We start from the raw sequence: 21,274 nt of genomic DNA, 5'->3' as shown, positions 1-21,274 counted from the left end.
TGTATCATCCTGTAACTATTTGGTGTCAGATCAATACCTAAATGTGTGGTTTCATCCAAAACTGATGTCAATCAATCAATCAATCAATGTTTATTTATATAGCCCCAAATCACAAATGTCTCAAAGGACTGCACAAATCATTACGACTACAACATCCTCGGAAGAACCCACAAAAGGGCAAGGAAAACTCACACCCAGTGGGCAGGGAGAATTCACATCCAGTGGGACGCCAGTGACAATGCTGACTATGAGAAACCTTGGAGAGGACCTCAGATGTGGGCAACCCCCCCTCTAGGGGACCGAAAGCAATGGATGTCGAGCGGGTCTAACATGATGCTGCGAAAGTTCGATCCATAGTGGCTCCAACACAACCGCGAGAGTTCAGTCCAAAGCGGATCCAAGACAGCAGCGAGAGTCCCGTCCACAGGAGACCATCTCAAGCGGAGGCGGATCAGCAGCGTAGAGATGTCCCCAATCGACACAGGCGAGCGGTCCATCCTGGGTCTCGACTCTGGACAGCCAGTACTTCATCCATGGTCATCGGACCGGACCCCCTCCACAAGGGAGGGGGGGACATAGGAGAAAGAAAAGAAGCGGCAGATCAACTGGTCTAAAAAGGAGGTCTATTTAAAGGCTAGAGTATACAGATGAGTTTTAAGGTGAGACTTAAATGCTTCTACTGAGGTGGCATCTCGAACTGTTACCGGGAGGGCATTCCAGAGTACTGGAGCCCGAACGGAAACCGCTCTATAGCCCGCAGACTTTTTTTGGGCTCTAGGAATCACTAATAAGCCGGAGTATTTTGAACGCAGATTTCTTGCCGGGACATATGGTACAATACAATCGGCAAGATAGGATGGAGCTAGACCGTGTAGTATTTTATACGTAATTAGTAAAACCTTAAAGTCACATCTTAAGTGCACAGGAAGCCAGTGCAGGTGAGCCAGTACAGGCGTAATATGATCAAAATTTCTTGCTCTTGTCAAAAGTCTAGCAGCCGCATTTTGTACCAACTGTAATCTTTTAATGCTAGACATGGGGAGACCCGAAAATAATACGTTACAGTATCAAACAACAGAAGAATAAATGTGTGGAAGTCGCTTACTAGCGGTTCCGCTGATCACACACGTCACAGGAGACCGGCGTCCAGAGTTGAATAAAGTTTTCATATGCATCAAAAGTTTTGCTATTAAGTATTTGACTTTTCAGTCCATCCAAAATCTCTCCGACTCTCCTACTTCCTGCTACCGGCCGCTTGCTGTTAAAGACAGCAGATGATTAGATTAACACGTACCACCTGTGAAATCTGATCACCTGCCAGCTGTCTCTCGCCATCAGCACATGCTCCCGGCCCTGCCCTGTGCTCGTCTTAAGTGCCATGGACAGCGGCGGTGACTTTTTCTCCCACAGGCAGCGCTGACTATACCTCCCCCCACAAAGTGATTAATATATTTTAACAGAAGTGTAGATAGAACATTTTTAGAGAAAATAAGCAGCTATTAAAAGTAAATGAACAAGTAGATTAATAATTTATTTTCTACCGCTTGTCATTAATAATTTTAACACAACAATTATATCATAAATGTCACAATTTGTTACTGCATATTTCACCAGCTAAATTAGGAGCCTTTGTTTGCTTACCTACTAATGAAAGACAAGTTGTCTTGTATGTTCACTATTTTATTTAAGGACAAACTTGCAATAAGAAACATGTTTAATGTACCTTAAGATGTGGTGTTAAAATACAGCTAATAATGCAATTTGTTGTGGTCCCTTTTATTTATAATAGTACTGAAAAGTATTTAAATAATTTTCGTGGTGGTACCAAAATATTTGTATCGTGACAACACTATTACAACGTACTGTTGCTTTAATACCTCAACAACCACAGCAGAGATCTCCAAGAAGGCTTCCAATTGTCGCATCAGCAGACAAGACTTGGTAGTGATAGTGTGTGTGTGCGTACATAAAGCAGAGCTACACTGAGGACTGCAACATATGCGCGAGCACACGCCATTTTTATATCACAGTGGCTGTGTTTCACTCTCACCGGCAGCCACGAGGAAGGGTCAAAGGCTCTCTGACTGATCTTATTTTCCAGCTCGCATGAGTCTAGATGAATATATCCTTGCTATTCGGGGGCCACTGGGCATTTTGTATGTAGAACATGTGTGAGTCAGGTAGGAGTTAGAGCATCGGTGCCATGAACAAGTAAGTGTGTAGAGTTTGTAAATAAGCGTGACTTGATGCATATATACGGCTTGTTTGTGTGTGCAGGAACCAATATGTATGGCATCGGTTGAAGATGTATGGTTTTAAGTGTTGCACACCATCATCCAGAGTGTATAAATCAAAGAAAATGCATTAGTACATCAAATATGAGACCTCAGATGGAGGGCCACTGTGTTTTAAGATGGTCGTATGTATGTTGTCCTGAAACTAATATTTTGGTACCGGCACCAGCACCAAAATTACTTCGATACTTTTCGGTACTTTTCTAAATAAAGGGGACCATAAATAGTTGCATTAGTGGTTTTATTTTAACAAAAAAAATCTTAGGGTACATTAAACATATGTTTCTTATTGAAAGTTTGTCCTTAAATAAAATAGTGAACATACAAAACAACTTGTCTTTTATTAGTAAGTAAGCAAACAAATTCTCCTAATTTAGCTGCTGACATCTGCAGTAACATATTGTGTCTTTTATCATTCTATTATTTTGTCAACATTATTAAACACAAGTGGTAGAAAATGTATTATTGATATATTTTTTTATTTACTATTAATATCTGCTTACTTTTTTTTAGCATGTTCTATCTACACTTCTGTTTAAAATGTAATAATCACTTGTTCTTCTGTTGTTTGATACTTTACGTTAGTTTTGGATGATACCGCAAATTTGGGTATCAACCCGATACTAAGTCCTTACAGCAGGGGTGTCAAACTCAAATACAGAGTGCGCCAAAATTTAAAACTGAACAAAGCCGCGGGCCAAGGTTGAACAAATTAACATTTTAATAAGGACCCAAACAAGTTTTGCATTGAATATTGAACAAGCAAGGCTTATATACAGTAACTTTATAGTGACATGCAAAATTGAGTTTCAAATAATAATAATAATAATTAAAAAATATCAATGGCACATCAAATAAAATTTATATACAAATTTAATGCCTCTTTTATATTTGCAGCCTTCTGAGGTAAACATCAAAATATATTGTAGCGTCCCGAAAGAGTTAGTGCTGCAAGGGGTTCCGGGTATTTGTTCTGTTATGTTTATGTTATTTTACAGTGCAGATGTTCTCCCAAAATGTGTTTGTCATTCTTGTTTGGTGTGAGTTCACAGTGTGGTGCATATTTGTAACAGTGTTAAAGTTGTTTATACGGCCACCCTCAGTGTGACCTGTATGGCTGTTGACAAGTATGCCTTGCATTCATTTATGTGTGTGTAATAGTCGCATATATTATGCGAGTGGGCCTGCACACTGTTTGTATGGAGGAAATGCGGACGTGACGGTTATAGAGAATGCTAAAGGCAGTGCCTTTAAGGCACGGCCTCAATATTGTTGTCCGGGTGGAAATCGGCAGAATGCTTGCCCCGGGAGATTTTCGGGAGAGGCACTGAACTTCGGGAGGATTGGCAAGTGTGAGAAATTGTGGCGTTACAGCGGCACCGCTGCTGTGTAATAACGGCGGGCCAGCTATAATGTTAATTTGATATTGCCTCAAGGGCCAAATTAAATTACACAGCGGGCGAAATTTGGCCCACGGGCCAGAGTTTGACACCTATGCCTTACAGGATCATACATTAATCATATTCAAAGTTGTCATGCGTCCAGGGATGTATTCCCTGAGTTTTTAATTATAACATACATTTTTAAAAAAAGGGAAAAGATGTTGTGATGCCAAAAAATATTGATGTAATCATAGTAGTATAGAGATACACTATTGTACTTGGTATCATTACAGTGGATGTCAGGTGTAGATCCACCAATGGTGTTTCTTTACAATGTGACACGGGGGGGTGTTGCACCACTACTTTTCAGAGGCGGTATAGAACCAAATATGATTAATTAGTATCACAGTACTATACTAATACCGGTATACCGTACAACCCTACTTCAGATTGTGTTATTTGTTCTACTCTGGCCCACAAAAGAACAAGCACATTCTGAAAATGTACACATTTCAAATAATCCTCTTGGCAAAACACTTTAAGTTAGCAGAAAATTCTTAGGAACAAAATTGGTACACTTTTAAAAACACCAGGAAGAACAAAATGAACTTTGACTTTGTCTCAGTGTTTAAGCACTTCCTTTTCAGCATTCTCATACTGGCAGTCCAATAAAGACGTGTTTGGAAAAGCAACCCAGTGTTTTGTCAGACTGCCTCATTGGTGACATCCGCAACTGCCACAACACATTCATCTATGATCATTTAAATATTAGAATTATAAACAAACTAATCAAAATGACACCAAAGCTGAAATCAATGACAACAAACTTAGCCAATGTAAACAAGGTAGATTTAAGCATACAATAAGCATAAAACAAATGTAGAAACACGCATTTTATATCATGGTTATTCGGTGACGAACCCCAAGATGCAGAGATGGAGGCAGGCATGGAATGTGAAAACATGATTTAATTAAATACTAAGACAAAAACAAAACCAAAAGGGTACAAACACAAAACGCGCACGAGGCGGATAATCAAACAAAAGGAGCTAGCCAGGGAGCTAGAAAATAACGCACAGGAGCTTAGCGTGGAAACTAGCGGGTAGCGAACAGGTAAACAGAAGTCGTACTTGTATAATGAAAAATAAAACGGAAGCAGGGAACAAAAAAACCCTAAGCTACAAAAATCAACCGAATATAGCTTACCGCTATGCTGCAAAGACAAGGTACGACACGACAGGAGCGATAACACATCACAAGAGCGACTAGACGTGACATCGAAAAGACAATACAATGATCCAACAACTGACACAAGACAAAGCAGGTACAAATAGGAGCAGGGTGATTGGCAACAGGTGTGGCCGGGTGCCAATCAGCCGCAGCTGAGGAGGAACACAGCACTCAGGGAACAAGACAGGAAGCTGACAAAATAAGAGCACTAGACAGGAAATACTAAAACACAGAGGAAACAGGCAAATGCAGAGGAAAAAACTAAAATATAGACAAACTGTCAGTGGCAACTCTGAATTTTACAATGAAGTTCAGGGCGCGCATCGCACCGACTACCAATTGCGAGCGCTGCACGGAACACTAATTACAAAAATGATAGCCATGTTGACTTAAGTCTTTACATCTTACCGTTTCTTTATTTTACCCGTTGAGTTGATAATTTACAACAAAGGAAGGTGTTGTGCGCCAATACTGCGTCAGCCTGCTGCCAGCCACAACAGGAGCAGCTGAGTGCTTGCACCTGTGCTGATTGGAGTAGCGGCAGCCAATCCAGAGATAGCTTAAGGTCAGCTGACACGTCATCTTTAAATAGTGTCATGAAACGGTATTCTTATTTGAGTACTGTTTTGGGTTACTTTACCCATCTCTGCATATTACTTACAAATACAAAGCAGAAGTCTATCAGAAATCCTCCAGGAAAAAACATGTTTGTATCATTGAATTTACTGCACCACAAACTTAGGTAGTTATGCGGGGGTCGTTTTTCCAGGAATGCAGACAGAAAACTCCGGACAAAAGTGTGCGGTAGGAATGATTTATTGTCCATAAATCATGCAAAACACCGAAAAGCGTTCCGATAGCATGGGAGCTATGGCGAAGCTTAGCACATGAACTACAAACAAACGTAGAAGTACTCAACCTAACTGTTGCTTGCAGCCAGACTGAAATTATATTTCACTTCTGTATTCTGGTGTGACGCTGCCCTTTTCCGAACACTCCAACAGTTAAACCTTCCAATAAAGTTAATGATGCAAACACTAAAAAGTCGGACGGGCACAGTAGATGAAGCTAGTGGATGAACAACTGTGTCAACATTAACCTTGTCGAGGCTTAGAGTTGTCATGAAGTGTTAGCGTAAAAAAAAATAAAACGGTGTAAGCTTCTTTATCACCTCCTCCGAGGATTAGGTTATGTGTTTTGCTTGCAGAATTATGCAAAACTCTCATGACCCGTTTCAACAAAAATTGGTGGAGGAGTTGGAGCATTCACCAAGAAACACATAATTTAATCAGTCCCTTTTCCACTCTTTTCCCCTTTTTTATTTATTTTACATCCCCAAAAGGCAAGAAAAATGACAGTAAATTATCCACTTAACAACTGATCTTCTTGGAAACAAATACTACGGGCTAAAAAACGTGTACAAACTATACAATTTGGTGCACTCTTTAAACGTTATTGCATATACTACACAGCTTTCACCATGGAGACACTTATTTACTGCATATCAATGTCATCATGCTCCTACATGTGGTGTTACGTATGCTATGTTTTGAATACAGATGTCCGTTAATGGCTTTTTTGGCGATATCCCGATATTGTCTAACTCTTAATTACCGATTCCGATATCAACCGATACCGATATATACAGTGTTGGAATTAACACATTATAATGGGGAATTTTGTTGTGATGCCCCGCTGGATATATTAAACCAGGGGTGGGCATTACGTCGATCGCGATCGACTGGTCGATCTCGGAGGGTGTGTCAGTCGATCTCAAGCCAGGCATTAAAAAATAGACATAAAATGAGCAATCATCAATCATACCAAGACTTCACTTTCGTCAGTTGTTTGACATTCTCGGCACCCGAGGATCTTCTGAGATGACGCTGGCTGCTGCGAGCTCATATTTAAGAAAAAAATCACTAAAAGGGCGGACGTAGAGAAACACATTTTATTTCTAGAGACTCCGTACCTACTGTCAAAACTCTAAAGACCGACTGCACAGTTCCTGTCTTCACCATAAAAGACCTGTTTCATCCTGCCTGTGCTAACAAAATAAGAGTCTCAGAAAGCTAGCGTGCACAAGCTAGCAAGCTACGGAGTTTGATGCCAATGTATTTCTCCCCCGCCCTCAGCGACCGCTTTCTCACTTGCTTGCCCACCCGCACACTCACTGACGTCACTCACCTGCTGCCAGACATTAAAGGGCCACACACATATGCTACTCTCATAACAAAGTGTTTAAAAACGAGTATGCAAGTTGGACAAATGAGATGCCAAATCCAACCACTTTCATGTGGTATTGGACAGAAAGGAGGACTTTTTTTTTTCCTCCATTTGAAAATGCGGACGTTATCAGCACCACTGTCTAATTCCAATCAATGCAAGTCATCAGAATCAAATACACCAACTTATATTCTTGTCTTCATGAAAGAAAGGAATCTATGTGTGTTAAACATGCTTGTATTATCATTAAACACCATTAACTTGTTAACAAAAATGTCTCTTTCATAAATAAATAAATATAAATTATAAATAGGAATAAGGTAGATCTGCAGAAAAAGTGTGAGCGCCCCTGCATTAAACAATGTAGCAAGGTTTTCCGAAATAAATCCACTCAAGTTATGGAAAGAAAAATGCCAACATGGCACTGCCATATTTATTATTGAAGTCACAAAGAGCGTAATTTTTTTTTAGCATGCCTCAAAACAGCAGCTTGGAATTTGGGACATGCTCTCCCTGAGAGAGCATGAGGAGGTTGAGGTGGGGGGGTTGGGGGGCACAACAAAGGAGAAGGCAAGATAATGATATAACACAACAGAAACTGCTGTTCTAAATGTGCCCACTGGATGTCACCATATAAATTATGTTAGGCAAGCAAATGGTTTAGAGGTACACAGTAAAGGGTGACTGTGGCTCCTCCTCCTCGACTCACATGAAACTTAAAACCTGCCGTTTTATGTTTTCTGCTTCGAACGCATCGTCATTTGGCACCCTCTTTGCCCCAAAATGTCTCTGTCAAACAGGAGAAAAGTGAACTTAACCCTTTTGAATAGTTTTTACCTCCGTTTCTTACGGTTTGTTGAGTTCATTCTGGATTGATACGTGGACTTTGATTGATTGATACTTTTATTAGTAGATTGCACAGTACAGTACATATTCCGTACAATTGACCACTAAATGGTAACACCCGAATACGTTTTTCAACTTGTTTAAGTCGGCGTCCACGTTAATCAATTCATGGACATGACAAAGGAGGCATTTTATACCTACAAGATTTCACATGTTGTGTTTTTTTGTCCAATCCCAGAACGACTGTGACTGAAAGTTTAATCCTGGCTTTGTAGATACACTGAGACGAAGTCTAAGCTTATTTTGTTTTTGAAACTGTTCCAATGTCCTCAGAATTTTCAACAAACTTGAAGTTTTTTGTCCAGAGGATTATTTGTGATTTGTACGTTTCCAGAATATGTTGTTCTATTTTTAGCCAAAGTAAAACAAAGAAAACAACCTGGTGTTTTTATTTTTGTCATGATCCGTGGTCCGGATCATGTTTTGTGTTTTCTGTTAGTTTTGGACTCCTTTAGTTCCTGTTGGTGCATCTCTGAGTTTGTTTTGGTTGCCATGGTTGCTCATTATGTTCACCTGTCTTTGATTCGTGTTCGCCCGCTCACCTGCTACCCGAGCACTAATCAGACGCATTATTTAAGCCTGCCTTTGCCAGTCAGTCGGCCTGGCGTCATTGTTTGCTGCATGCACCTGTTACGTGAGTTTTGCCTTGTATCTAGTTGTTCGCTTCATGCCTTGTCTACGTAAGATTTGTTGGTTTCATGCCACAGTTTTGTGAGTATTCATTGACCATAGTCCATGCTAAGACTTAGCTTTAGCTCCAAGTGCGATCGTTGTGCCTTTGCCTTGTGTTCCATTTTGTTTGTACCTAGTTAAATCATGTTCCTACCTCACGCTTTCGTCCAGAGTCGTCCTTTTGAATTTCGTGAGAAAAAAACCCCGCCCTGACAATTTTAAATTATTATTATGCCGTGATTTTACCATCTCCGGCCCACTTGGGAATAGATTTTCCTCCATGCGCCCCCTGAGCTAAAATAAGTTTGACACCCCTGGACTAAGGGCTTGAGACGGTGTCAAGTCTGCAACCGAACGTGATGTCGCGCGCAACAAAGGTATAGAAATATGCCACCATTGGATTTTACATGAATCGGTACTCGGTAGTACTGATGGAGCTTGGTCAGCAAGTATGGTTGGTACTTGCAAAAATACCGAATTCGGGATCCTTCCCTACTCACGATCGAGTACTTTTACCGTATGGGGCAGTTAGGAGAGTGGCCGTGCCAGCAACCTGAGGGTTCCTGGTTCAATCCCCACCTTCTACCAACTTCGTCACGTCCCTTGTGTCCTTGAGCAAGACACTTCACCCTTGCTACTGATGGGTCGTGTGAATGTGTGTGAATGGGTGAATGTGGAAATAGTGTCAAAGCGCTTTGAGTACCTTGAAGGTAGAAATGCGCGATACAACTAAAGCCCATTTACTTTTGTTTACAAATAATTCCTAAACATACTGCTACCTCAATGGTTCTGTTTAAGGACAGCCACATTTTCCGTACCACATTTTCATGCTTTCTAAAATGTTCAAGATTTTAGAGTTAAGTTGTTTTCTATCATGATAATTCTTAAAAACTATGTGTCATGTTCTGTGGTCACGTTTTGTTTAGGTATGTTCTGTTGGTTTAAGACTCGTTTTAGTTCCTGTTTACACTCCATTGTTTCGACACCATGAAGACCGATTAGCTCACCTGTACTCATTTGGACTCACGCACCTGTTTTTTCCATGTCACTATTATTTAAGCTTATAGTTGCCAGGCAGTCGGCCTGGCGTCATAGTTGTTGCTCCAAGCTCTGTTCTCTCTGGTTATGTATCGCTCTGCTCATTTCCTTTCAAGTAAATGTTGTTTATTCATGTCACGTTTAGCGAGTTTAATTTTGCCTTTGTGGTAGTTTTTGTTTTTTAGCCACGTTTGTTCTCAGCCTTGTGCGCGCCATTAGTTTGCAATTTTTTAAATGGATAAATTAAAATATGTCTTTACCTTCACGCTATGTCCCGTCACCTTTCCTTGCATTCCGGGAAAACAAACCACACCATAGCCCCCGTTCTGACAGTAAGTCTGTAATTATTGTCTATAGATATAATTTAGAGCTTTAGATAAAACAGTCCCGACCCCTGAGCATCACCGCCATTCACAACTGTGATTGACACTATTGACAACCTTGCACCAATTTCGGGGTGAGGGAGGCTCTTATTTTGAGTGACACACAACCTTTCCACACCGTCAGATCGGAGAAATATTTCGGCATTTTATGTGAATCGATTGGCCACTGTAGGGGCGCGGAGGCGGAGCGCACCAAAGGTCAACTGTACGGCTAAATCATTTGAGGATTCTTAATGAAGGGTGTGTGTCCGACTCACCTGCTGATCGGGTGATGCGGGCCGCAGAATGACAACAGCAAAGTGTGGATGGCCAAGACTAAAAGACGGAGGACAGAATGAGGGAAAATTGCACTAAAATGCAGCACTTTGCTGTGATGCAAGGGGTCAGTGGGTGCTTGCTGGAAATACTCTCATTTGTAGTTATTATGTTGAATTAGTGGAAATATTCACTTTGAATGAGGCCAGGAAGATAAACGATGCACTTATAAATATAGAAATATAGATTTTATGTTGCTTTCTCACGTTTTTGTTGTGGTAAAATAAGTATTAGTACAGCAAGGAGAAGATTAATTTGTGTATTGTACTAATAAACTATAGCTATACATTTTAGACTTAAAATAAACTAGATACTTTTTGTATGGGTTTTTTTTATCATTAAAAAAATCGTTATATAAATATTTAAAAAATTATATTCAAATATACTAAAAGTAGAATTTTATTTAAGGAGAGAAAAATTAACATATCATTATATATGTGTATATAATTAGATATACAATATCTTATGCTATAACTCTGGGGTCACTAACGCGGTGCCCGCGGGCACCAGGTCGCCCGTAAGGACCAGATGAGTTGCCCGCTTGCCTGTTCTAAAAATAGCCCAAATAGCAACACTTACCAGTGAGCTGCCTCTATTTTTAAAATTGTATTTGTTTACCAGCAAGCTGGTCTCGCTTTGCTCGACATTTTTAATTCTAAGAGAGACAAAACTCAAACAGAATTTGAAAATCCAAGAAAATACTTTAAAGACTTGGTCTTCACTTGTTTAAATAAATTCATTTATTTTTTTACTTTGTTTCTTATAACTTTCAGAAAAACAATTTTAGAGGAAAAAATACAACCTTAAAAATTATTTTAGGATTTCTAAACACATATACTTTTTTACCTTTTAAAATCATTCCTCTTCTTTCCTGACAATTTAAATCAATGTTCAAGTAAATTCATTTTTTATTGTAAAGAATAATAAATACATTCTAATTTAATTCTTCATTTTACCTTTTTGTTTTTTCGACGAAGAATATTTTTGAAATATTTATTCAAACTTATTATGATTAAAATAAAATAAAAATATTCTGGCAAATCTAGACAATCTTTAGAATCAAATTTAAATCTCATTTCAAAGTCTTTTGAATTTCTTTTAAAATTTTTGTTCTGGAAAATCTAGAAGAAATAATGATTTGTCTTTGTTAGAAATATAGCTTGGTCCAATTTGTTCTATATTCTAACAAAGTGCAGATTAGATTTTAACCTATTTCAAACATGTCATCAAAATTAAAAAATTAATCTTATTCAGGAAAAATTAATAATGATGTTTCATAAATTATTTTAATTTTTTTTCAAAAAGATTCGAATTAGCTAGTTTTTTTTTCTTTTTTCGGTTGAATTTTGAATTTTAAAGAGTCGAAATTGAAGATAAACTATGTTTCAAAATGTAATTTTTTTTTTCAGTTTTCTCCTCTTTTAAACCATTCAATTAAGTGTTTCTTTTCATCATTTATTCTCTACAAAAAAACTTCCGTAAAAGGAAAAAAAATGTACGACGAAAAGACAGACAGAAATATCCGTTCTTTTATATATAGATTTATTTATTTAAGGTAAATTGAGCAAATTGGCTATTTCTGGAAATGTATTTAAGCTTGTATCAAACTGGTAGCCTTTCGCATTAATCAGTACCCAAGAAGTAGCTCTTGGTTTCAAAAAGGTTGGTGACCCCTGCTATAATTCATGTAATTTATTTTTTTAATAAAGTTTTACTTCTTTACATTTTCCACTTTCATAATCTCTAACTTTACTGGTCATTTATCATCTTGATTTCGAAAGAAATTGATGTCATTTTATTCATTATGGTACTTTTTCATCACTTAGAATAGTGTTTGTCTTTGGGACAAACACTATTTGTTTAATTTTTTTGCCAAAAATATATACATATTTTTATATTGCTCTTTTTTATCTGTGGTATGAACATTATTTTGTAAACTCAAAGTTATTGTTTTTTTTTTTTGCTTTTTTGTTGTTGCTATTTTTGTATTACACAATTGTATTATTGATCATTTTGTACTGCATTGCAATATTTTGTTTTGAGATGGTACGATGTTTTTTTTTTTTTTTTGCCTGGACCCCAGGAATAATAGTCTCCACTGCGGTGTAGATTAATGATTAAATTAAATTAAATTCGAAACAACTCATCTCATCCACCTTTATATTGATCTTAGTAATAATATAGCAGAAAAAAAAGAAACACCACTTTGATAATATATTTATATATTTGATATAACTATGACATAAGTAATTACATCCATCCATCCATCCATTTACTACCGCTTATTCCCTTTGGGATCGCGGGGGGCGCTGGTGCCTATCTCAGCTACAATTAGGCGGAAAGTGGGGTACACCCTGGACAAGTCGCCACCTTATCGCAGATAAGTAATTACAGTAATCAGTCATTTTTAAGGCAAGTGTTTGATAATTTTATATTCAAAGCCTAGACCTTTATACTGATTTAATTGAATATTTTGAGTATTCTCAAAATGTGTACTTTAATTATGAAATATAATAACGGAGGAATACTACTGCAGTAACACAGTAGTCCTTAATTAATTTTATGACACAGTATGTATTTGTATTATTTATTTACAGGGCAGTTTTTTTACATTACTTTTTTTTGTCTATAACTGTATAATATTTGTTCATGTTTATTAATGACGTAAATAAATATTGCCACAACAATGACTTATTATTAAGACGTGCAATTGAATCAATCACTTATTTAAAACTCAAAGCAAACTTTTTTTTTTTTTTTTTTTTACTTATTTTACATATATCAGTCAAGCATTGCACACTTTGATTGAATTGATGGTTGAATATACTTTAAATGCTATGTATATATGGATTAGTGTTTTTTATACAGTTTGATTTCTATTTTACTGTTTTAATTGATTTTACCCTTTAAAATCGTTTTTAATCATATTTGTTTTTATATTGTTTTTATTGGTTTTATATTCATTTATTTTTTGTTTTTATTCAGTCACTGGTGGAGCATAATATATATATATATATATATATAAATATATATATACTTTTTTTCAATTTTATTTTATTTATTTATTATTATTATTTTTTTTTTTAACAATTGTTTTTAACATTGCTGTGCAGCACTTTGGAAATGTTATTGTTGTTTAAATGTGCTATATAAATAAAGTGGATTTGATTGGATTGGAAAATGGTTTCGTGGCCTTTGAGATCAAGCGTTTTTTTCAAGGTATTCTTTATTCTTACAAATAACCATTATTTTAAAAATAATTGGGGGAAGCCTGGTCTAAAATTTGTGGCCTTTGCTTTGCATTGCCTAATATCACATGCACTTATTCAACCTCTGACCTCAGGGATTTTTCCTGGCGACTATGACCTAAATCAGGGTAAAATAACACAGTAAAAGAGATGTCTAACCGTCTGGACTAGATGTTTTAAAAAATATGATTGAAATTCGCCGCTCTCTTTCCTCGTCTAGGGCGCCTCGTCAAGCTTGGTGGTGAAGTTTGCAGACACCGACAAAGAGCGCACCATCAGACGCATGCAGCAGATGGTCGGCCAGTTTGGCATCTTCAACCCAGCCATCGCCCTTCCCTTCAGCACCTACAGCTCTTATGCTCATGCGGTGAGTTGGAAAAAGGCAATGTCTGTAGCATACGCAGTACTACACACAAAGTCTCTCTAGCTGTTGGTGTGTGAAAAAAAAAAAAAAAAAAAAATATATATATATATATATATATATATATATATATATATATATATATATATATATATATATATATATATATATATATATATATATATATATATATATATATATATATATATATATATATATATATATATATATATACATATATATATATATACATACATACACACACATTCAAGGTCAATTTCTACAACTCTTATTTTTTTTGTGATAGAGTGATTGGAGCACATACTTGTTGGTGACAAAAAACTTTCATGAAGTTTGGTTCTTTTATGAATTTATTATGGGTCTAATGAAAATGTGACCAAATCTGCTGGTTCAAAAGTATACATACAGCAATGTTAATATTTGGTTACATGTTTCACTGCAACAAGGCGCTTTTGATAGCCGTCCACAAGCTTCTGGTTGAATTTTTGACCACTCCTCTTGACAAAATTGGTGCTGTTCAGCTAAAATGTGTTGGTTTTCTGACATGGACTTGTTTCTTCAGCATTGTCCACACTTTTAAGTCAGGACTTCTAAAACTTCTAAAACCTTCATTTTAGCTGGATTTAGCCATTCCTTTACCACTTTTAATGTGGGTTTGGGGTCATTGTCCTGTTGGAACACCCAACTGCACCCAAGACACAACCTCTGGGCTGATGATTTTAGGTCGTCCTGAAGAATTTGGAGGTAATCCTCTTTTTTCATTGTCGCATTTACTCTCTGTAAAGCACCAGTTCCATTGGCAGCAAAACAGGCCCAGGGCATAATACTACCACCACCATGCTTGACGGTAGGCATGGTGTTCTAGGGATTAAAGGCCTCACCTTTTCTCCTCCAAACATATTGCTGGGTATTGTGGCCAAACAGCTCAATTTCTGTTTCATCTGACCACAGAACTTTCCTCCAGAAGGTCTTATCTTTGTCCAGGTGATGTCAGATGTCCTGTAATATATATATATATATATATATATATATATATATATATATATATATATATATATATATATATATATATATATATATATATATATATATATATATATATATATATATATATATATATATATATATATATATATATATATATATATATATATATATATATATATATATATATATATATATATATATATATATATATATATATATATATATATATATATATATATATATATATATATATATAATCTGAGGAATGCATCGGGTGAAATGTTGATTAAAAGTCTATGTATATTCTTAGATATTTTAACATTACTTCATGCAAAAATATAAACACCATGTATATCACGCCCAAAATTCGCACCGAGGATCTCTTCTTTTTTTTCATTTTCGGCTTGAACTAGACCGGTTGACAGACCGGGGTGTTGGTGACTCTCTTTAAAAAGGGGAACCGGATGGTGTGTTCCAACTATCGTGGTAAGGTCTATTCAGGTGTACTGGCGAAGAAGCTACGCCAGATAGTTCAACCTCGGATTCAGGACAAACAGTGTGGTTTTCGTCCTGGTTGTGGAACAGCACTATACTCTTGCCAGGGTCCTTGAGGATGCATGGGAGTTTGCCCAACCAGTCTACATGTGCTTGGTGGACTTGGAGAAGGCATTCGACCGTGTCCCCCGGGAAGTCCTGTGGGGGGTGCTCAGAGAATATGGGGTAACGGACTGTCTGATTGTGGCGGTCCGCTCCCTGTATGGTCAGTGTCAGAGCTTGGTTCGCATTACCGGCACTACGTTGGACAGGTTTCCAGTAAGGGTTGGACTCCGCCAAGGCTGTCCTTTGTCACCGATTCTGTTCATAAATTTTATGGACAGAATTTCTAGGTGCAGTCAGGGCGTTGAGGGTTTGGTGGCTGCAGGATTAGGTCTCTGCTTTTTGCAGATTATGTGGTCCTGATTACTTCATCTGGCCAGGATCTTCAGCTCTCACTGGATCGGTTCGCAGCCGAGTGTGAAGCGACCGGGATGAGAATCAGCACCTCCAAGTCCGAGTCCATGGTTCTCGCCCGGAAAAAGGTGGAGTGCAATCTCTTGGTTGGGGAGGAGACCCTGCCCCAAGTGGAGGAGTTCAAGTACCTAGGAGTCTTGTTCACGAGTGAGGAAAGAGTGGATCGTGAGGTCGACAGGCAGATCGGTGTGGCGTCTTCAGTAATGCGGACGCTGTCTCGATCCGTCGACTGAAAGGACAAGATCACGGGTACAAGCGGCCGAAATGAGTTTCCTCCGCTGGGTGGCGGGGCTCTCCCTTAGAGATAGGGTGAGAAGTTGTCATCTGGGAGGAGCTCAAACTAAACCTGCTGCTCCTCCACATCAAGAGGAGCCAGATGAGGTGGTTTGGGCATCTGGACAGGCTGCCACCCTAAACACCTCCCTAGGGCACGTCCGACCGGCAAGAGGCCACGGGGAAGACCCAGGACACGTTGGGAAGACTATGTCTCCCGACTGGCCTGGGAATGCTTCGGGATCCCCCGGGAGGAACTGGACGAAATGGCTGGGAAGAGAGAAGTCCCTGCTTAGGCTGCTGCCCCTGCAACCCGACCTCGGATAATCGGAAGAAGATGGATGGATGGATGGCCTGGACCAGAGTTGCGGACCACAACTCTCCCGTCCTAAGGCAAAACCTAGTAACTCGCGTCTAGCTGATTTTGAGAAAACAAAGGAAAACCAATCTATCTTGATGCTGTCTTACAAAGATCTACAAAGTCATCAAACGTATGGATGTTTTCTTGAGCTTTCATTTTCTTGCCGATTGAGCCATGGGTTGAATCTGCTCTCATGAACGTGTGCCCTTTCTCCAGATATTTTATCACAATCTCGGGTGGGCCCCATTCTGCGTTTGCACATTGGGCAAGAGCCGTCTACAGCGTCCAGTTTTTATTTTGACCTCCACAGTTATCTACCCAAAAGAGTATGCAAGGGGAAGAATCAAGAACAATACATTTAATGAAGGTGCTTGCAAAGTCCTGGGCCAATCTTCCAAATATCCCCTCGTGCCGTAATATCACATAATCAGGTTGACCGTCGGCCCCCATTGGTGCAAATGTCTCATTAAAGACAATAAGGCGACTGAAAAAGAAGCTCCGATTGGTCCCTTGAGATACTAGGTTTTTCTGTTGTATCTACGCGGTTATGTGGTAGTTGCTAGGTCCTGCCATGCGCGTAACAGCTTACTTACGGAACAAATTACAATATCGCATACACTAATGTAAAGCATATCACCTAGGAACTCCAAAATTATTATCAGCTCAGTTTTGACCAAAATTGAGTTACTGGGTTTTGCCTTTGGACGGGAGAACTATGAATGCAACCCTTAAGCGGTCATGGCCAACGTCCCTGCAGACCACCACCCTTAAAACATTAGCATTTGGACACATTTCTTAGGTAAGGGACTGCATTTCATGAATGGTAATGAAGGCGAGCGCTTTGCCGGCGAGAAAAGAAAAGATGGACCTCGCAATTACTCCAGGATGGGCCATTTACACATTTCATATCGGGCTCCCCGTGGTGCTGATATGAAAATGAAATGAGGGCAATGGATAGCCCCCTTAAGACCGTATGTATATCGTTTACATTTCCTTTATAGCCCAACAAGTTGTGTCCTGTCTTCTCGATAAATAAAACGGACTAAAGTTGTGATCAGGAGTTTACACACACTCATCATGGGGGCATAACTGTCCTATTAATTAGGCGCCCTTAATCATGATGTCAACTGTTAATTCTGCAATGACTACACCGTGATCATGTTCAATTATTCATTAAAAAATGAATGTAATTTGTGTTTTCAACATTCAAAATTCATTTCAATGTCTCACATTGAAATTGATTCAAATCAAATTGGTGTACCCTAATCGGTGCTATCCATCCATCCATATTCTCCCACTTATCCGAGGTTGGGTCACGGGGGCAACAGCCTAAGCAGGGAAACCCAGACTTCCCTCTCCCCAGCCACTTCGTCTAGCTCTTCCCGGGGAATCCCGAGGCGTTCCCAGGCCAGCCGGGAGACATAGTCTTCCCAACGTGTCCTGGGTCTTCCCCGTGGACTCCTACCGGTTGGACGTCCCCTAAACACCTCCCTAGGGAGGCGTTCGGGTGGCATAGTACCCCCCAAAAAATGTTTTATAATGTTATTTAATAATGATGTACACGTTATCTTGTCAAACACACCGTCAGCAGCTTCTCCATATTTTCGTGGATAAATGTCTGCAGTGATAGGTTTGTGACATGCTGACTCATGTTTTTAATACCGTATTTTCCGGATTTATAAGGCGCACAAAAATGTTTTTGTTTTTTTCTCAAAACTTGACAGTGCGCCTTATAACCCGGTGCGCATAATGTAAGAAATACGTTTTGGTTGCGCTTACCCACCTCAAAACTATTTTATTTGGTATATGGTGTAATGATAAGTGTGACGGGCTTCACGGTGGGAGAGGGGTTAGTGCGTCTGCCTCACAATACGAAGGTCCTGCAGTCTTGGGTTCAATCCCAGGCTCAGGATCTTTCTCTGTGGAGTTTGTATGTTCTCCCCGTGAATGCGTGGGTTCCCTCCGGGTACTCCGGCTTCCTCCCACTTCCAAAGACATGCACCTGGGGATAGGTTGATTGGCAACACTAAATTGGCCCTAGTGTGTGAATGTGAGTGTGAATGTTGTCTGTCTATTTGTGTTGACCCTGCGATGAGGTGGCGACTTGTCCATGGTTTAACCCGCCTTCCGCCCGATTGTAGCTGAGATAGGCGCCAGCGCCCCCCGCGACCCCACAAGGGAATAAGCGGTAGAAAAAATGGATGGATGGATGGATAAGTGTGACCAGTGGATGGCAGTCAAACATAAGAGATAAGTGTAGGCTGCACTGTGATGGCAATTTGACTCAAGTAAAGACCAACATTTTAAATGTTCCATTGAAGATAAAGAACATTACACACGGCGCTCAAAAATCTGTCAAAATGTTTCAGTACGACTTTGGTCACCGCTTGATGGATTGTCGGCGCATTAAACATACGAGTATAATTATGGTGTGTATGAGGTAAGACTTATTATCTGGCGTTTGTTTCACGTCATTATGCAAAAGCTACTTTTCTTACCTTATGGTACCTGCTGATCTGTATTTGGAATGTGTATAAGTCCTGAAAAATTGCGCGACGCACCCTCTTGTCCGGAAAATACGGTAATTAATTTCCTTAAGTCAATGCATAGCATTCACTTCTTCTTTGCACTCGCTGTATTCCTTCCCGTGCTTAAACAAAAATGATGTTGATGTCTAGCTATAAACTAATTCTTGCAAGTAAAACCAGATTTTTTGGGGCATTTCTTACAGAGGTTCACTGTGACAATTGCTATGCCACCGAAGGGTGGGTGATCCATCCATCCATCCATTTTCTACCGCTTATTCCCTTTCGGGGTCGTGGGGGGCGCTGGCGCCTATCTCAGCTACAATCGGGCGGAAGGCAGGGTACACCCTGGACAAGTCGCCACCTCATCGCAGGGCCAACACAGATAGACAGACAACATTCACACTCACATTCACACACTAGGGCCAATTTAGTGTTGCCAATCAACCTATCCCCAGGTGCATGTCTTTGGGTGGGTGAATAGAACTCAAATGTTTGCTTGCGGCTTAAAGCGTAACAATAAGCCAAGAGACAGCTCATATATCCAAATGCTCTTAAGTTTGGACATTCTTAAAGTACCGGTAGAGTGGAAAAACAAGTTGACTTCAAATGCTTAGTTGCTTTTATGGAAAACATCTCTCCACGCTTCCCCATGTTTGACTCATGTAGTCTGTGATGTTTCTGGTTGATAACAAAACATTAAATAAAGGTCATCAAGAGAGTAAACAGAGTACGAGTCGAACCTCACAGTCAAAAATACTAAATACTTAAGTACTTTAAAAAAAGTGTTGCTGAGAGGGGAACGGGAGTTTTGCCTATTGTTTACAATCATTATCAAAGACATGACGACGGATGTATCTTTCATTTTTTAATGCATTCTGACCCATAAATAAATGTAAATAAAAGTCTGTTTACAGCGGAGTCAATGGGAGGTCCTCTATTTTCCCCATAAAACCCAATAAAAAAAACATCCAAAACCCGCCAACAGTACTCCATCTATCTGACTTGAATATTAACCAACTATGTTGTTATTATAAGGGCTGACACAGACAAACTATTTATAGCAGTGCCGTGATCACTAACTTGTGTCCCAATGTTGACATGATCCACTAGTCAGCTGCTTCTTCATTTCCTTGCTTGTCAAATGCTATTGTAGATCATAAATCATGGCTTCCACCTGGATAATTTGAGGCATACAATCCGACAACTTGGTTCACTTTGACAGCCAATTTAGACGGGGGAATGACGAGAACAACACGAAAAGACGCCTGGTTCCACCTCCCTTTTCTTTGAGGATTATAAATCATTTGTCATCTAAATAGGCATACATATATATTATGGGGATGGATTAAACAATAAAAAAGTCCAAAGGAATAAGTGAAGCGCTAAAGATTTTAACTACTTCCTGGTGTACCTGTGGATTTGTTCTGGTTTTTAAACTATTTTCTTCATATAGAAATGTAGATTTTAATATACGGTGTTAGTCGGAAAACAGTTAATACCTTGTATTGACATCCATTTGAATAAAATCAACAATTCAACTTAAGTCTTGTGATATGTACTGTATCTTATTTTTTAACATACTTAGCACACAAGTGTAAAAAAAAAAAGTTAAACTCCACAAAATGTAAAAACATGACAAACTCCCTGTCTTTTGACGATTTAACATACAAAATACAAAACCAGTTGTGTAAATCGTAAACAAAAACAAAACACAATTAAATAGACTGCAAAGACAAGATACTTAACGTTCGAACTGGAAAACGTTATTTTTTGCATTCATTTAGAATTCAAAGCCTGCAAAATGTTTTAAAAAAGCTGGCACAAGTGGCAAAAACGACTGAGGAATGCTCATCAGACACTTATTTTGAACATCCCGCGGGTGAACAGGCTAATTGGGAACAGGTGGGTGCCATGGTTGGGTATAAAAGCAGCTTCCATTAAATGCTCAGTCATTCACAAACAAGGATGGGACGAGGCTCGCCACTTTGTGAACAAATGCGTTGGCAAATTGACGAACAGTTATAGAACAACATTTCTT

General features: G+C 38.9%; 1 protein-coding gene across 6 annotated transcripts in view; it reads left to right on the top strand.

Annotated features, from left to right (window-relative positions):
• The window catches only part of celf5a (cugbp, Elav-like family member 5a), a 781,548-nt gene that overhangs the window by 642,363 nt on the left and 117,911 nt on the right, over positions 1-21,274 (top strand). For all 6 annotated transcript variants that reach the window (XM_061888544.1, XM_061888546.1, XM_061888543.1 and 3 more), the window contains exon 6: positions 13,915-14,061. In XM_061888544.1, the coding sequence (XP_061744528.1) occupies positions 13,915-14,061 (147 nt within the window). The remainder of the gene's footprint in view (positions 1-13,914; positions 14,062-21,274) is intronic.

This window comes from Nerophis ophidion, linkage group LG26 (assembly GCF_033978795.1).
Source record: "Nerophis ophidion isolate RoL-2023_Sa linkage group LG26, RoL_Noph_v1.0, whole genome shotgun sequence".
NCBI classification, from domain to species: Eukaryota; Metazoa; Chordata; class Actinopteri; order Syngnathiformes; family Syngnathidae; genus Nerophis; species Nerophis ophidion.
This window is presented reverse-complemented; position numbering and strand designations above follow the sequence as displayed.